Source organism: Girardinichthys multiradiatus, chromosome 18, assembly GCF_021462225.1.
Source record: "Girardinichthys multiradiatus isolate DD_20200921_A chromosome 18, DD_fGirMul_XY1, whole genome shotgun sequence".
In the NCBI taxonomy this organism is placed as follows: Eukaryota; Metazoa; Chordata; class Actinopteri; order Cyprinodontiformes; family Goodeidae; genus Girardinichthys; species Girardinichthys multiradiatus.
In genome coordinates, this window is record NC_061810.1 from 46,126,589 (window position 1) to 46,143,403 (window position 16,815).

The following is a 16,815-nucleotide window of genomic DNA, read 5'->3' on the forward strand; positions in this document are numbered from 1 at the left end:
TTCTACTCCAGACTCAGTCCACTGCTTCCGCAGGTCCCCCAAGGTCTGGAATCGGCCCTTCTCCACAATCTTCCTCAGGGTCCGGTCACCTCTTCTCGTTGTGCAGCGTTTTCTGCCACACTTTTTCCTTCCCACAGACTTCCCACTGAGGTGCCTTGATACAGCACTCTGGGAACAGCCTATTCGTTCAGAAATTTCTTTCTGTGTCTTACCCTCTTGCTTGAGGGTGTCAATAGTGGCCTTCTGGACAGCAGTCAGGTCGGCAGTCTTACCCATGATTGGGGTTTTGAGTGATGAACCAGGCTGGGAGTTTTAAAGGCCTCAGGAATCTTTTGCAGGTGTTTAGAGTTAACTCGTTGATTCAGATGATTAGGTTCATAGCTCGTTTAGAGACCCTTTTAATGATATGCTAATTTTGTGAGATAGGAATTTTGGGTTTTCATGAGCTGTATGCCAAAATCATCCGTATTAAGACAATAAAAGACCTGAAATATTTCAGTTAGTGTGTAATGAATTTAAAATATATGAATGTTAAATTTTCATCATGACATTATGGAAAATAATGAACTTTATCACAATATGCTAATATTTTGAGAAGGACCTGCATGTGGCCTTTATTTATTAGTTTGTTTAATCTACCCCATCCCACAATGCGATGCATACCTAACTAAGGAACGGTATTGAGGTCAAGCTAGCTGCATACACCTGTTAGCTGTGTCTTGGTGGCAGGTGTCTTGGTAGAAGGGTCTGATAACGTTCACACTATAAAAGAACCGCTCTGCAGTTTGTTTGGAACCGTACCGAGACCACACCGTAGGAAGGCTCCCTCCCTGATAACCTAAGCCACTCTAACTATAAGCTTTATCAAAAAGGAAAGTTTTAAGCCTAGCCTTAAAAGTAGACAGGGTGTCTGCCTCACGGACTAAAACTGGGAGCTGGTTCCACAGGAGAGGAGCCTGATAACTAAAGGATCTGCCTCCCATTCTACTTCTAGAGACTCTAGGAACCACCAGTAAACCTGCAGTCTGAGAACAGAGTGCTCTGTTAGGAACATATGGAACAATCAGATCTCTGATGTATGATGGATCTAGATCATTAAGGGCTTTATATGTGAGGAGGAGAATTTTAAATTCTATTCTGGATTTAACAGGGAGCCAATGAAGGGAAGCTAAAATAGGAGAAATATGATTTCTCATTTTAATTTTCATCAGAACTCTTGCTGCAGCATTTTGAGTCAGCTGAAGGCTTTTAAATGCATTTTGTGGGACATCCTAAATAAATGTCTTATATCCAAGTGAATAGTGTGTTCTGTTTAAATGATCAGATCTGTTTTTGTCAGAACCTTCAGGTCTTGTAAAAAAAGATCTTTTGATCAAATTGAAAGTCGGAACAAAGACCCACATGAGGAATTAATTTATTTTATTATCATGGCTGTTGCCACCTCTGGTGCTTTTAGAAATGAACATAAGACTTTTAGTAATGACCTAATATCATTTAACAAACTATTATTATTGATTTTCAACCCTTATCATTTAACATCTTAATGATTAAGGACTGGATTTATTTTCTTTCTGTTCGTCTCTTTCTCGTTTCAGTCCACCCCTCAAAGAAGAACCGTCAGACGTGCGTGAGGAAGAGTCTCATCTGCGCTTTCGCCATGGCCTTCATCATCAGCGTCATGCTCATCGCTGCCAATCAGATGCTGAGAAATGGCATGGAGTAGTTGTGGCCACTGGGAGCTGGGAACGAACCAGCCTGCATGTGCTTGCTGGTGGGTGAAGCCATGTTTCTGTAGAAACAGAACTACCAGGCATAACAATTCAAATCATTGTCGAGGAATTTCCTTTTTAAAACGTAGTTTTGTTTTTCATTTTAATGAGGGGCACATCTCCACCTGACACCCCAGAAAACCATGATGCCAGCAAGAGGAGCCATGCAGGACCTCCTTCCCCTTTATTCCGACTTTAAAGGGCTGACATTACATCAAACACTGTTGTCTCTGTTTCCCTGATGCAATAATTTAAACAAAATATTAAAAAAAATAGTGTTGGAGTTAAGAGCTGCTTGCTTTTCCATCAAGCAAGAAGTAATGTGAGTCTGGCACCCACCAGGAGGTTGATGAACTACAAAGGCTGTAGGAGTCAACAAGAGGAAGGAAACATCTGGTCTCTTATTACAGATACTGGAGGGAAGATGGCAGAGCTGGACACCACTGAAGCACATGAATATGGCTCCTGGGGCACCCACTGGGCTGTGATACTTCAGCTCTCTGATTAACTGCTGACTCTGTGGGCTGACGTTAGGAAATTATACAGCCAAGAACTCGAAGCTTGTGCGATATTTCTGAATGAGAACTGATCCTTCCCTCCTCCTGGATCCTGTTCTGATGAACCCTGTGCAGAATCCAGATTTCTCTGTGCTGTTAAAATGAGAAAAATCCATCTCTAATGCTTTCTGTGCTTTCATAATCCATCTGTTTGTGGTGACCAGTACACCCCAGGAAATTGTATTAAATGTGTTTTGGTGTTTTGCTTGGATACTTGACTTCCTCAACCTCCGGAGAGTTGATCTAAAGCCATCGATTTTCATGATTTAATTGCATAATGTTTTGCATAAAGCTGTAATGCATTGTGGGGACAAGAAACAGAGTTTAAAAGTCATGCTCCCTATGGGTGGTGGTGCAGAGGCACTTGTCCTCGATGCAGCCATCGCGGGTTCAACCTACGTTCCAGGCGACTTTTGCTGCATGTCTTCCCCCTCTCTCCACCCCTTTCCTGTCTGCTTACTATTGAAACAATGAGAAAAATAAAGGCCATTTGTGCTGCAAAAAACATTAAAATGCTATTCATGCTGCCAAATTTAGATTATTTGTAATCAAGAGGAATCCTATAACATAACACTTGTTTCAAGACGTTTCTGCTCCTAAACTCAGCTGTGCTTTAGAAAGAGTAGCAAATCCTCAGAAGGGAAGATTTGAGGAGGTATGAACTGTTAAAAGCTGTATTTGCTTTAGTTTCTGTTTTCTTCTAATTACAAATAATCAATCTACAGGTCTTTTGTTGTATTGCCAAGAATTTCTCATTGCATCAAGCTGAAATTCTCTCAGCATCTTTCATCGGGTAATATAAACTGCCCACTGTAATGAAATTACAGTAATTCTTATTTTTATCATGTTCAAAAGTAAAGTAAAATACCTTTCTTACAGTTTTTTGTTTTGCCTTTCAACATTTGCATCCCCTTTTTCTGTCCAAATAATTACATACTAACTTCAAAAATTAAAATAGCTGCAGGTTGTAGTTAGATCACAACTTTTTATGCAAATGTAAAAGTGTATCACAGAGCATAACTGCCTAGGTGTGCATAACCTGATTCTTAGTAACAGTGAGAGTTAAAAAAGGTGCACCCTCTATCAGTTGTGGGATTTTAAGCACGCCATAAATTCCATTATGTTTTTATCTATTACATAAAAAGAAAGCAGAAATGGAAAAGAGTGTTAAAACTAAGCACACTCCAATTGAAAGTAGATACATTTGTTTGTTGTTTTTTTTTTTATCTGGAAAGTTTTACAGTCATGCCAAAAACTAAATACACCCCATGAGACAATAGCTGGTAGACCTTGGAGCAGTTTCTATGGGATTTCATCTGTCTCTTGCATCGTCATGGAGGAATTTTGGACCGTTCTTTACAACAAGGCTTCAGTTCATTAACATTTGCAGGCATTTGTTCCTACAAATCTCTCCTAAAGTCCCACTGCAGCAATTCATTCAGGTTTAGGCTTGGACTTTGACTAGGCCATTGCAACATATTGATTCTGTGTTTGTGCGGGGTCATTGTCCTGTTGATGACCTGCTTGGATGAAGCTTCAGCTGTCAGACAGATGACCTGCATTAGAACACAGAGGAGTTCATGGTAGACCCAGTAACTGTCAGGAGCACAGGACTTGTGGCTGCAAAACAAGCCCAAATCATCACACCTCTGCCACTGTGCTTGGTAGCTGATATGAGATGTTTGTCTTGACATGCTCTGTTTTGGTATGGAGATTTTGACATCTCTACTCTGTCGTCATCTCTCCAGAGGTCATTGTTCCAGACGTCTTTTGGTTTAGTTGGATGCATTTCATGTCTTTTTAAGAAGAAGAACCTTTTTTGTTCAAACCTTCCAAACAAGACCTGTTTGTTCCCAACTGTCCTGTCATGAATTTAATGTTCAACATGCCAACTGAGGCCTGTAGACAAAGCTCTCAGGTTTTTTATAATTTCTCCGAATATTACACAGTCCGACCTTAAGGTGAACCTTGCTGACACATCCACTCCTGGGAATATTAGTAGCTGTCATAAATGTTTTCCACTTGTGCATAATTTTTCTCTATATAGAATAATGGACTTCAGATTAATTAAATCAGTGCATTTGGTTAAAATCCTGTGGAAGCTATGGGGGTTCACTTAGTTTTTCTCATGACTGTATGTATTGATTTGAAACCTGAAATCTTTTTCTGCGTGCACAGGCTGCAGATCAAGGTATCTAGTCTCTTTTGTGATGCTCCAGCATTAAAAAAATAACCCCTGGGGTGTACTAGCTCGCCGTAGCATTCAATGACTGTTCTGTAAACTGGGCTCTGAACACCTGTACTGCCTCATTTAAGCATAACCCCCCACTCCCGTAAATGCATGTGATCGAGTCTGTGTCTAATGTAAAGTCTGCAACCCTCGTCAGAAGTGTCTCGCGTGTGTGGTTAGATGTTTCTGTATGTGTGCATGACTGTCTATGCTCTCTGAGGAGGTCAGAGTTCAGTGAGGACGTTCAGCAGACACAACGTTTTGGTCTGGTCACAAACATGAAAGATTCAGATTGTAAAAGTCCAGTCTGTTTCCTCTGAACCCCCAATCCAAAGCCATAGAACTCTGCAGAGATGAACCGGACAACAAAATGTAGTCTCTGTCCTGGTTTTCATATGGAAATGCAAGATCTGATGGGCATTTTTTGGTAGGAATATGTGTATTTGATTGAGTTTTTCTTGTTTTCGCACTGCACCTGTTATCCATTCCAATGGAAAGAGAAATGGGGCTGTTAGTTTGTGCAACACTGCCATCTAGAGGCGAAGTAGGCTCAGATTTGACACTGTGTTCTCTTCATAGTAATTTATGTATTTTCCACTTTTTCAACGCATGCATCACAGCTGTCAGGAAAGTGTCAATGCTAAATGTTAAATGTCATGTATAATGTAAAGGTTGATCACATCTCTACCAACAGTGCAGGTAGAGAAGAGCTTTTATGTGGATACATATTTAAACACGATATTTATTGGTATAGATTTCTTGCCTATGGCAGACAAATCCATTTTGAACCTGTGAAAGGTTTAATTTATCTAGCTTTGGGACTGAGGGAGCACCAATGTAGTCTCAAAAATCTCCAAATGTGTTGTACAAATATTTTATTTATGAACATTTGATTTTATTACATTTGGTTTGGAGAATTAGATTTATCACAGTTTGCTGTAATCAGAATGTCCCTGACTGCAGAATGATTGCATGCCCCCATCACAGTAGCATGATGGATAGTTACCACTTCTTAATTCTGTTATCTAATTTTGTACATATTTAACTAGACAAAATTATATAAGCACACCCTGTACTTACTGCACGTGCAATATTTAGACATAGACTAGAGGACAACTTTCCTTCATACTATTTATTAGAGGCATAATTATAATCTTGTAAATATGGAAATCTGTATAAACTCTAAACAATTAATTGTTGCAATAAAAATCTTTTTTTAAGTGTGTTTTTCATTTTATTTTTACATGAAATTTCAGCTTCATTCATTCACTCAGCTTAAGAAAACTGGTCCTTTGCTTAGCTTGAGGGCAGTCTAATTACAAAACTACAACAGAAATAAAATCTTTGAAAATATTTAAATTTTGCAAAAAGTCACAGTTATGATTACTGGCATTTCAAAGTTTATAGTGATTGTTCTGTGTTTTCCTGTATCATTTCAACCCCATTTACAGTCAAAACAACATTTAATACATTAAAGGATGAATTGCAGGTGAATCTTTACAATGAAAGGAGAACCAGGTGTGCAGGGAGAGCCTGGGTCAGGCTAGTGGCAGTGGTTTAAAAAAGATTTGTATCAAAACGCTAAAGATAAATACAAACAAAAAAAAAGATGTTAAAGGTAAAATACTAAACCTAACAAAACAGCCATTTTTAAACATCTCTCCCGAAAATATTCTTGTACTCTAGATATAAATAAAAATTTGACTGAATTTAAATTTCATTATGCGTTTCTAATAAAACATTATGAAGCTTTCTTTACCTTTTCATCGTTAAATTTCTAGATTTCCTTGTCAGTTTCTGAGGCCTTGTTGAGGTTCAGCTTCAAACATTTAATCAGCTTTATTAATAAGGTTAAATCCATACATGTAAAATATTGTCTACCAGAAAGATGTTTAATATAAAAATAATGATCTAAATTAAGGACTTATTAATTTTGTCTTTGTGCAGCACTGTTCATGTAGTTCATTCAGAGCAAAACAGAAACGCCTCTGCAGGAACTACAACGGGGCGAGGTTCTGTGCACTTTCTGCAGATTCTGGCTACAATTACAGGGTTTTAGAAACTGGTTTATCCTCCTTACCTCATTTCTTAATATTTTACTTCCAAGCAAACGGCCGTTCTTTAAATTGATCTTGATCAATAGTTCTCCGGGCTTTTTAAAGGTCTTTCAGGTGTTGACTGGGTTTTTACTCATTTTCATTGCACTGCCTGATCATTTTCAGAGCAATGTTGGTTTCTTTTAGGTTTATTCCAATTAAAACGGACAAGTAGAAAGCATAGTCCTAGATCCCAGCCCACAGGTCACCACCAACCCGTCTGCGTTTCTAACAGATTTTCCCGCTCAGTGACGAGAAGCCAACTCTGGTCATTGGCAGCTCCATAGTCAGAAACGTGGCCCTAGAGACACCAGCGACCATAGTCAAATGTCTGCCAGGGGCCAGAACGGGCGACATCAAATCCTACCTGAAACTGCTGGCTAAGGATAAAAGTAAATACAGTAATATTGTTATTCATGCTGGCGGTAATGACACCCGGTTACGTCAATCGGAGGTCACCAAAGTTAGTGTTGCTTCGGTGTGTAAGTTTGCCAAAACAATGTCGGACTCCGTCATTTTCTCTGGTCCCCTTCCTGATCTGACCAGTGACGACATGTTTAGCCGCATGATGTCATTCAACTGCTGGCTGTCTAGGTGGTGTCCAGAAAACAATGTGGGTTACATTGATAACTGGCGAACATTTTGGGGGAAACCTGGTCTGATCCGGAGAGACGGCATCCATCCCACTTTGGATGGAGCAGCTCTTCTTTCTAGGAATCTGGCCGAATTTATTAGTTCTTCTAACCTCTGACAACCGAGGGTTCAGACCAGGAAGCAGGGTCATAGTTTAACACTCCTCTCTGCAGCTTCTGTACTGCTACCCACCCATTACTCTATTAAGACAGTGTCTCCCCCACGGCCAAAATTGAATAAGTAAAAAAATAATCTCAAAGGAGGAAATCAGGAAAATCAAATAAAAATAAACACAACTCAGACTAAAAAGAAAAATAAAACAATTAAATGTGGCTTACTGAACATAAGATCTCTCTCTTCAAAGACTTTGCTAGTTAGTGACCTGGTTTGTAACAATCAGATTGATTTATTTTGCCTCACAGAAACCTGGCTGCAGCAAGAGGATTATGTTACTATAAATGAGTCAACTCCTACTAATTATTTAAATTTTCACATTCCTCGAATTACTGGGCGAGGAGGAGGAGTAGCAACCATCTTTCAGTCGGATTTATTGATTAGTCCCAGACCAATCAATAGCTACAACTCTTTTGAATATTTAATCCTTAGGTTTCCTCATCCAAATTGCAAAACACTAAAACCTCTTCTGTTTGTTGTTTTGTACCGTCCACCAGGCCCTTATTCTCAATTTTTAGATCAGTTTTCAGACCTTTTATCTAATTTAGTGTTAAATACAGATAAAGTTATTATAGTGGGGGATTTTAACATTTATGTAGACGCTGAAAGTGATAGCCTAAATATAGCCTTTAATGCTATCTTAGACTCAAATGGCTTTGATCAAAACATTAACAAACTTACCCACCTTTGTCTTCATTCTCTGGACCTTGTGCTGACATACAGGTCCTTCTCAAAAAATTAGCATATTGTGATAAAGTTCATTATTTTCCATAATGTCATGATGAAAATTTAACATTCATATATTTTAGATTCATTGCACACTAACTGAAATATTTCAGGTCTTTCATTGTCTTAATACGGAGGATTTTGGCATACAGCTCATGAAAACCCAAAATTCCTATCTCACAAAATTAGCATATCATTAAAAGGGTCTCTAAACGAGCTATGAACCTAATCATCTGAATCAACGAGTTAACTCTAAACACCTGCAAAAGATTCCTGAGGCCTTTAAAACTCCCAGCCTGGTTCATCACTCAAAACCCCAATCATGGGTAAGACTGCCGACCTGACTGCTGTCCAGAAGGCCACTATTGACACCTTCAAGCAAGAGGGTAAGACACAGAAAGAAATTTCTGAACGAATAGGCTGTTCCCAGAGTGCTGTATCAAGGCACCTCAGTGGGAAGTCTGTGGGAAGGAAAAAGTGTGGCAGAAAACGCTGCACAATGAGAAGAGGTGACCGGACCCTGAGGAAGATTGTGGAGAAGGGCCGATTCCAGACCTTGGGGGACCTGCGGAAGCAGTGGACTGAGTCTGGAGTAGAAACATCCAGAGCCACCGTGCACAGGCGTGTGCAGGAAATGGGCTACAGGTGCCGCATTCTCCAGACCTGGGCTACAGAGAAGCAGCACTAGACTGTTGCTCAGTGGTCCAAAGTACTTTTTTCGGATGAAAGCAAATTCTGCATGTCATTCGGAAATCAAGGTGCCAGAGTCTGGAGGAAGACTGGGGAGAAGGAAATGCCAAAATGCCAGAAGTCCAGTGTCAAGTACCCACAGTCAGTGATGGTCTGGGGTGCCGTGTCAGCTGCTGGTGTTGGTCCACTGTGTTTTATCAAGGGCAGGGTCAATGCAGCTAGCTATCAGGAGATTTTGGAGCACTTCATGCTTCCATCTGCTGAAAAGCTTTATGGAGATGAAGATTTCATTTTTCAGCACGACCTGGCACCTGCTCACAGTGCCAAAACCACTGGTGAATGGTTTACTGACCATGGTATCACTGTGTTCAATTGGCCTGCCAACTCTCCTGACCTGAACCCCATAGAGAATCTGCGGGATATTGTGAAGAGAACGTTGAGAGACTCAAGACCCAACACTCTGGATGAGCTAAAGGCCGCTATCGAAGCATCCTGGGCCTCTATAAGACCTCAGCAGTGCCACAGGCTGAATGCCTCCATGCCACGCCGCATTGAAGCAGTCATTTCTGCAAAAGGATTCCCGACCAAGTATTGAGTGCATAACTGTACATGATTATTTGAAGGTTGACGTTTTTTTGTATTAAAAACACTTTTCTTTTATTGGTCGGATGAAATATGCTAATTTTGTGAGATAGGAATTTTGGGTTTTCATGAGCTGTATGCCACAATCATCCGTATTAAGACAATAAAAGACCTGAAATATTTCAGTTAGTGTGCAATGAATCTAAAATATATGAATGTTAAATTTTCATCATTACATTATAGAAAATAATGAACTTTATCACAATATGCTAATTTTTTGAGAAGGACCTGTATGGCGTTGAGTGTGAAGACATAACAATATTCTCTCATAACCATGTCCTTCACAAATTGATTCTCCTGTTCATAGTGTTTCTTCATCATTGCGTGATGCATTAGACAATGCAGCCCCCTTGAAAAAGAAGATAATCACTAATAGGAGGCTAGCTCCTTGGTTTAATTCAGAGCTGCGTACTTTAATGCACAATGTTAGAAAATTGGAGAGAAAATGGCGCTCTACACACCTAGAGGTTTCCTACTTAATCTGGAAAAATAGCCTACTGTTGTATAAAAAGACACTTCACCAAGCTAGAACAGCTTATTTCTCATCATTAATAGAAGAGAACAAGAATAATCCTAGGTTTCTCTTTAGTACAGTTGCTAAACTTACACAGAGTCATAGCTCTGTTGAGCCATCCATTCCCTTAGCTCTTAGCAGCCATGACTTTATGGGATTCTTCTTAAATAAAATTAATTCTATTAAAAAGAAAATCTTTGACATACTCCCGAAGATGATTACTTCATCCTCAGCAAGTGAGACAACATTGGAAATAACTGCAGAACCCGATTTGTGTTTGGACTGTTTTGATCCTGTGGAGCTTCCTGAGTTATCAGAAATATTAGCTTCATCTAAACCTTAAACTTGTATGTTAGACCCAATCCCAACCAAATTATTTAAGGAAGTGTTCCCTCTGATTACCAGCCCCATTTTAGATATGATTAATTTATCTTTAGTAAATGGATATGTACCACAGGCTTTTAAGTTAGCTGTAATTAAACCTTTACTTAAGAAACCTTCGCTTGATCGAGATGACTTGAAAAATTACAGACCTATATCCAATCTTCTGTTCTTATCTAAAATTCTTGAGAAAATAGTTGCTAATCAAATGTGTGAGCATTTATACAGCAATGACCAGTTTGAAGAGTTTCAGTCAGGTTTCAGAGCTCATCATAGCACTGAAACAGCTCTGCTGAAAGTCACTAATGATATTCTTATGGCCTCAGATAACGGACTTGTGTCTGTTCTGGTTCTGTTAGATCTCAGTGCTGCATTTGATACAGTCGACCATAATATTCTCTTAGAAAGGCTGGAATATGCTGTAGGGATCAGGGGAACAGCGCTAGGCTGGTTTACATCTTATTTGTCTGACAGATTCCAGTTTGTTCATGTAAATGATAAATCATCTTTAAACTCCAGGGTTAATTATGGAGTACCACAGGGTTCAGTACTTGGGCCAATTCTCTTTACTATATATATGCTTCCAATAGGTCAAATTATCGGGCAGCATAGGATAACTTTTCACTGTTATGCTGATGATACTCAGCTTTACTTATCCATAAATCCTGATGAACGCAACCAGTTAGATAGACTACAAGCATGTCTTGAAGATATAAAAGCTTGGATGACGTTAAATTCTTTGCTTCTAAATTCAGACAAGACAGAAGTTGTCGTCTTTCAACCGGAGTCTTTAAAAAAGAAACTGCTTAGTCAATCACTTAACCTGGATGGCATTAATCTGACCTCTGGTAATAAAGTAAAAAACCTGGTGTTATTTTTGACCATAACATGTAATTTAAATCTCTTATTAAACAGGTTTCTAGGATTTCCTTCTTTCATCTCCGGAACATTGCCAAAATTAGAAATATCCTGTCCAGGAGTGATGCTGAAAAACTAGTCCATGCATTTGTTACTTCAAGGCTGGACTATTGTAATTCTTTACTATCAGGATGTCCACAAAATGCAGTTAAAAGCCTTCAGCTGATTCAAAATGCTGCAGCAAGAGTTCTGATGAAAATTAAAAAGAGAGATCATATTTCTCCTATTTTAGCTTCCCTTCATTGGCTCCCTGTTAAATCCAGAATAGAATTTAAAATTATCCTCCTCACATATAAAGCCCTTAATGATCTAGCTCCATCATACATCAGAGATCTGATTGGTCCATATGTTCCTAACAGAGCACTTTTTTATCTCCGTCTTCCTCCCTCCCTGTTGGTTGGAGTAAGGGGGAGTCAGGTTCAGCCTAAACCGGCTCAGTTATGGTTGAGGTGCAAACACACCCTCCATTTCTGCTACTTGTATGACCCCTTCTCTTTTCCAATGGTTATAATCAGTCTGACAGACAGAGGTATCCCAATCCTTGTGGTTTTTAGTATAACAATGACCATCAGTGGGCTCTAGATGGACAAACTGTCTACTTTTAAGGCTAGGCTTAAAACTTTCCTTTTTGATAAAGCTTATATTTAGAGTGGCTTAGCTTATCCTGAGCTATCTGTGTAGTTATGCTGCTATAGGCTTAGGCTGCTGGAGGACATAATGACCACTTTCACCCTCTTCGCTACATTCTCAAACTATTTTCCAATTTTGCATTATTTGCTGTTATTTCAGCTTTTAACTTTTTTCTCTCTTTTCTCTTCCTAGAAGCTACACCTGGCCTGGCTCTGTGTCTGCCTGTGACACCTTTCTGGAGAGGGGCATCGTCCAAACTTCTGCTGGCAACAACTTAATGCTCACCCTCTACTGATGATCCACATGGCCCTGTCTTTTAGTGTTTAACCCTTTCTCTCTCCTAGACATGGAAATTGACTGAGCTTAACTGTAACTAACTCTATGTGCTCTCTTTCAGACTCTAACCTTGAAAACTGGCTCAGAGTTTATCTGTTCTTTCTTTCTAGATGAAACGACTAAAGTAGCTACATCCATTAACATTGACTTTTCCTTCCCATAGAAAGTACTCCTGGATCAGTGCTTCTGTGTTCTTTTTGTGTCTCTGCTCTGTTCTCTCAAACCCCCAGTCGGTCGTGGCAGATGGCCGCTCACACAGAGCCTGGTTCTGCTGGAGGTTTCTTGCTGTTAAAAGGGAGTTTTTCCTCTCCACTGTCGCTACATGCATGCTCAGTATGAGGGATTGCTGCAAAGTCAACGCCAGTGACTGTCCACTGTCTCTACATGCTCATCCAGGAGGAGTGAATGCTGCAAGTCACTGACTGGACGCAATCTGCTGGGTTTCCTTAGACAGAAAAACTTTTTATCCAATTTGAATAAATAACTGAATCCGACTGCACTGTTCAATGGTTAGGATTAATTGAAATGTATGAACCTGACTGTTGTGAAGTGCCTTGAGACAACATGTGTTGTGAATTGGCGCTATATAAATAAAACTGAATTGAATTGAATTAAATGATTTCGATATGTCCCTAAACTCAAGGGATAAACCAATGTTGCGTCAAAGCTTCACAGACATGAAACCAGCTTCCAGTTGGATATTTCTTTATTTGGATACAAGCCACCTGTCATTAATACAATTTGTGTTGCTCCTTAGAAGCAAAATATCTAGAAAATGAGAGGAGGTTATATTATTCCTTTATCAGGACTGTGCTTAACTTTTTTCTACCACTTCTTAAAGTCAGGATGTCCAAATATTATTCATCTACAGTAGATCTTTTGAAAGCCAACGGATGTTCTGCTAAATGCGAAGCCTTGGTATTATCATATATATATCCACAAGATGGTGCTATAAGACCCTGAGCTACAGGAGCTGGTGAGTATTTGTTTTTTTTTTAATCAGATGTATTATTAGCATAACTATAATGTATGATAAAAGCATAACGTTATTATTACATTAACTTGTTTGGTCCATTCAGTCTAATAAAGGAGGAATATTTTCTTTAAAAGATCATTTGATAAATACAGTACAATAGTCAATGTACTTAAAGGAAAATAAAGTGATGTTGTGATTTGTTTTCCGAACCTGAACAAACTTTGCCTCACAGTTTTTGTCATCATGTAAAAACAGATTGTCTCAGCAATGCTCTGATCATAACAGTGTGCCATCTGCTCACAAATTCCTGATCCTCTTTATGCTAATGAAGGTTTTGTTTTGATCTCTGGCTGTGTATTAGGATGATTGTCATGTTGCAGGTTACACATCTTCTGTCTGCTTTTTATGTTAAAGCAGACTAAACAATCCTTAAATCCTGCTCCTCTTATAGCGTTAAATCATGATTAGTGCGTCACACACTTCTGTTGGTTCAGTTGAACCACAGTGTTTCACTCAGAAATATACAGTGTTCACATTAACCTCATAGGGGGCAATATTCGGGTTTGTACACAAATCTCCTAAATCGGAAAAAAAATTCTGAATCTTGCCATATAGTATTTCCTAAAAACAAATGGCATTCTTCCTTTTCTGTTGAGCTCACCCAATGTTTTCGTTGTCTGCTGTATGTTTGAATGTTGGTGCAGACGGTCAACATGGTCACAAAAACCTCGCATACACACGAAGGTTCGCAGTGGCGATTGCTCTAAGACTGCAAAAAAATGTCAAAAAATGCGTGAAAATACATACTGTTGTGTGTACATGTCACTGACTAAATATGCGCTCAACTTTTGTTCAGAATCAGCTTCTTATCTCTGGTAACGACGTGGCTTTCCTCTCACTCATTCCCGCAGCTTCACAGCTTTAAACAGTGAGCGAAGCATAAAAGCTGGGCTTTGTCCCGCCCATCGGACGCCCAGCGTCTCTGGGGGTCTATGGGGCAGTGGGCTGGCCCGGACGATCAGCTTTCTGCATGATGATTGGATGATCTATCTGAGGCTGAATCCCTTTTTGATTGACAGGGAAATGAGCGAATTAGCGATCTTGAAATAGAGCTTCGCCTCCTTGAAAGACCAGCATCCGCCACTGAGTGGTCGGGTACAGATGATAAAGAGTTTTTTTCTGCACAGTAGAATGGTCAGTAGATAGACGAGGGAGCTATGAATTAGGCTTTACATTGTTCCCAGGGAATTTTGAAACAGGCCCATATTACAGAATTACAGATCCTTCACTATGCTTCATAGCATGAAGGTGCTTTTTCACATTTTCTTTCTTAGATTTACACCACAGCCAACTGAAGGGTTTGTTGCCAAAAACCTCAAAGCCTCAAAGCCTACATTTGTAGTTGAATTCCCAGTAGCAGTTAGCAAAATCCTCAATGTTTAAGGCAAGGCAAGACAAGTTTATTTATATAGCCAATTTTAGTTGCAAGACAATTCAAAGTGCTGTACATGAAAAAAAAAGAAAGAAGATGTAGTAGGAAAAGTACATTGCAGTGGCATAAAGGTAATTAAATGAAGAGAATAAAAAATGAATAATTGAAAAATGATAATAAAAAAAAATATATATATATATTATAAAATGATAAGAAAATGAAAGGATAATTGGACTGAAATCTTTAATAATGTTTAGATGGCCCAGTCAAAGGCCACTCTAAACAAATACGTTTTTAATCTTGATTTAAAGCAACTTAGGGTTTCGGCACTTTTACAGTTTTCTGGGAGTTTATTCCAGATTCTCATACTCGTACTCGTCGTCTTCCGCTTATCCGGGACCGGGTCACGGGGGCAGCAGACTCAGCAGAGACGCCCAGACGTCCCTCTCCCCAGACACCTCCCCTCCAGCTCCTCCAGGGGGAGCCCAAGGCTTTCCCAGGCCAGCCGAGAGACATAGTCCCTCCAGCGTGTCCTGGGCCGTCCCCTGGGCCTCCTCCCGGTGGGACGTGCCTGGAACACCTCCCAAGGAAGGCGTCCAAGAGGCATCCGGTATAGATGCCCGAGCCACCTCAACTGGCTCCTCTCGATGTGGAGGAGCAGCGGCTCTACTCCGAGCTCCTCACCCTATCTCTAAGGGAGTGCCCGGCCACCCTACGGAGGAAGCTCATTTCAGCCGCTTGTATCTGGGATCTCGTTCTTTCGGTCATGATCCAAAGTTCATGGCCATAGGTGAGGGTAGGAACGTAGACCAACCGGTAAATCGAGAGCTTTGCTTTTCGGCTCAGCTCTGTCTTCACCACAACGGACCGGCACAGTGCCCCCATTACTGTGGCAGCCGCACCGATCCGTCTGTCGATCTTATTCCAGATTAGTGGGGCATGTTTGGTTCTGGTTCTGGGTATGCAAAGTAGATTTGAGCCAGAAGACCTGATAGGTCTGGGTGGTTGATACACTGACAACAAGTCTGTAATGTATTTTGGTGCTAAGCCATTCAGTGATTTATAGACTAACAGAAGTATTTTAAAGTCTATTCTCTGAGCTACAGGGAACCAGTGTAGGGACTTTAGAACCGGGTGATGTGCTCCACTTTCTTAGTTCTAGTGAGGACGCGGGCAGCAGCGTTCTGGATCAACTGCAACTGTCTGATTGACTTTTTTGCCAGACCTGTGAAGACACCGTTGCAGTAATCAATTCTACTAAAGATGAACGCATGAATTAGTTTTTCAAGGTCCTGCTGAGACGTTAGTCCTTTAATCCTGGAGATGTTCTTTAGGTGATAGAAGGCCGACCTTGTTACTGTCTTTATGTGCCTCCGAAGGCAGGTTTAAGTGTGTTATAGTAGGACAGAGAAAGCTTTTTCCATGCATGTTTCCCCAAACAGTTAACATATAGATCCCATCCAGTGGTAGTTGTAGAGACCCCATTTTACATTACATTTGTTTTATGGGAATTGTCATGGGTGCTAATAATTTTGGCACAGATGTGTTTATTAAAAAACATTATTTCATAATATGGGATTTTTTTTCCACCAACCTGAATAAATGTAATAAAATCCAAGGTTAGATTTTTCAAAAAGAAGTGCTGCAGAAAAATTTGAATTTATTTTACGGCTTTTTACACATTTTTAACTGAGAGGCCAATACGAGTGGGCATTGCTCTATATGGAAAAGCGTTACACTTTCTGTAAAACTAAACCAATATCAATAAAATTGCAAATATCTACCATATTATTTATTTTCCCTTGGAAGCATAAAACACCTTGTGTTCAGTTGATCAGAATGTCCCAAATGTTTTAATTTGTGTAGCATTTCAGTTGGTTTTAAACCAACACAAGATCATTTTTCACTCATGCGGTTGATGGGTTGTTCAGTCGTTTAAAGTCTGATCAGCATTCAGGGACATGTTAGCATGCACACTCTGTCTTTGAATGCTACACCACTCTCTGCAGTTCTCTGCTTAAAACAGGGCTTTGTGCTCCCTGCAGACTCTCCCTGTTTCATTTACATCTCCAACATTTAACTGATGCTTCATCCACAGCAGTCTAGTGACC

General features: G+C 39.9%; 1 protein-coding gene across 7 annotated transcripts in view; it reads left to right on the forward strand.

The window, feature by feature from the left end:
• Positions 1-5,776, forward strand: part of caln1 (calneuron 1) — a 95,530-nt gene extending 89,754 nt beyond the window's left edge. For 6 of the 7 annotated variants that reach the window (XM_047392176.1, XM_047392175.1, XM_047392173.1 and 3 more), the window contains one exon: positions 1,596-5,776. In XM_047392176.1, coding sequence (XP_047248132.1) covers positions 1,596-1,723 — 128 coding nt within the window. In that variant the 3' untranslated portion in view covers positions 1,724-5,776. The remainder of the gene's footprint in view (positions 1-1,595) is intronic. The other variant, XM_047392172.1, reaches the window with a different exon arrangement.
• The last annotated feature ends 11,039 nt before the right edge of the window (positions 5,777-16,815 follow it).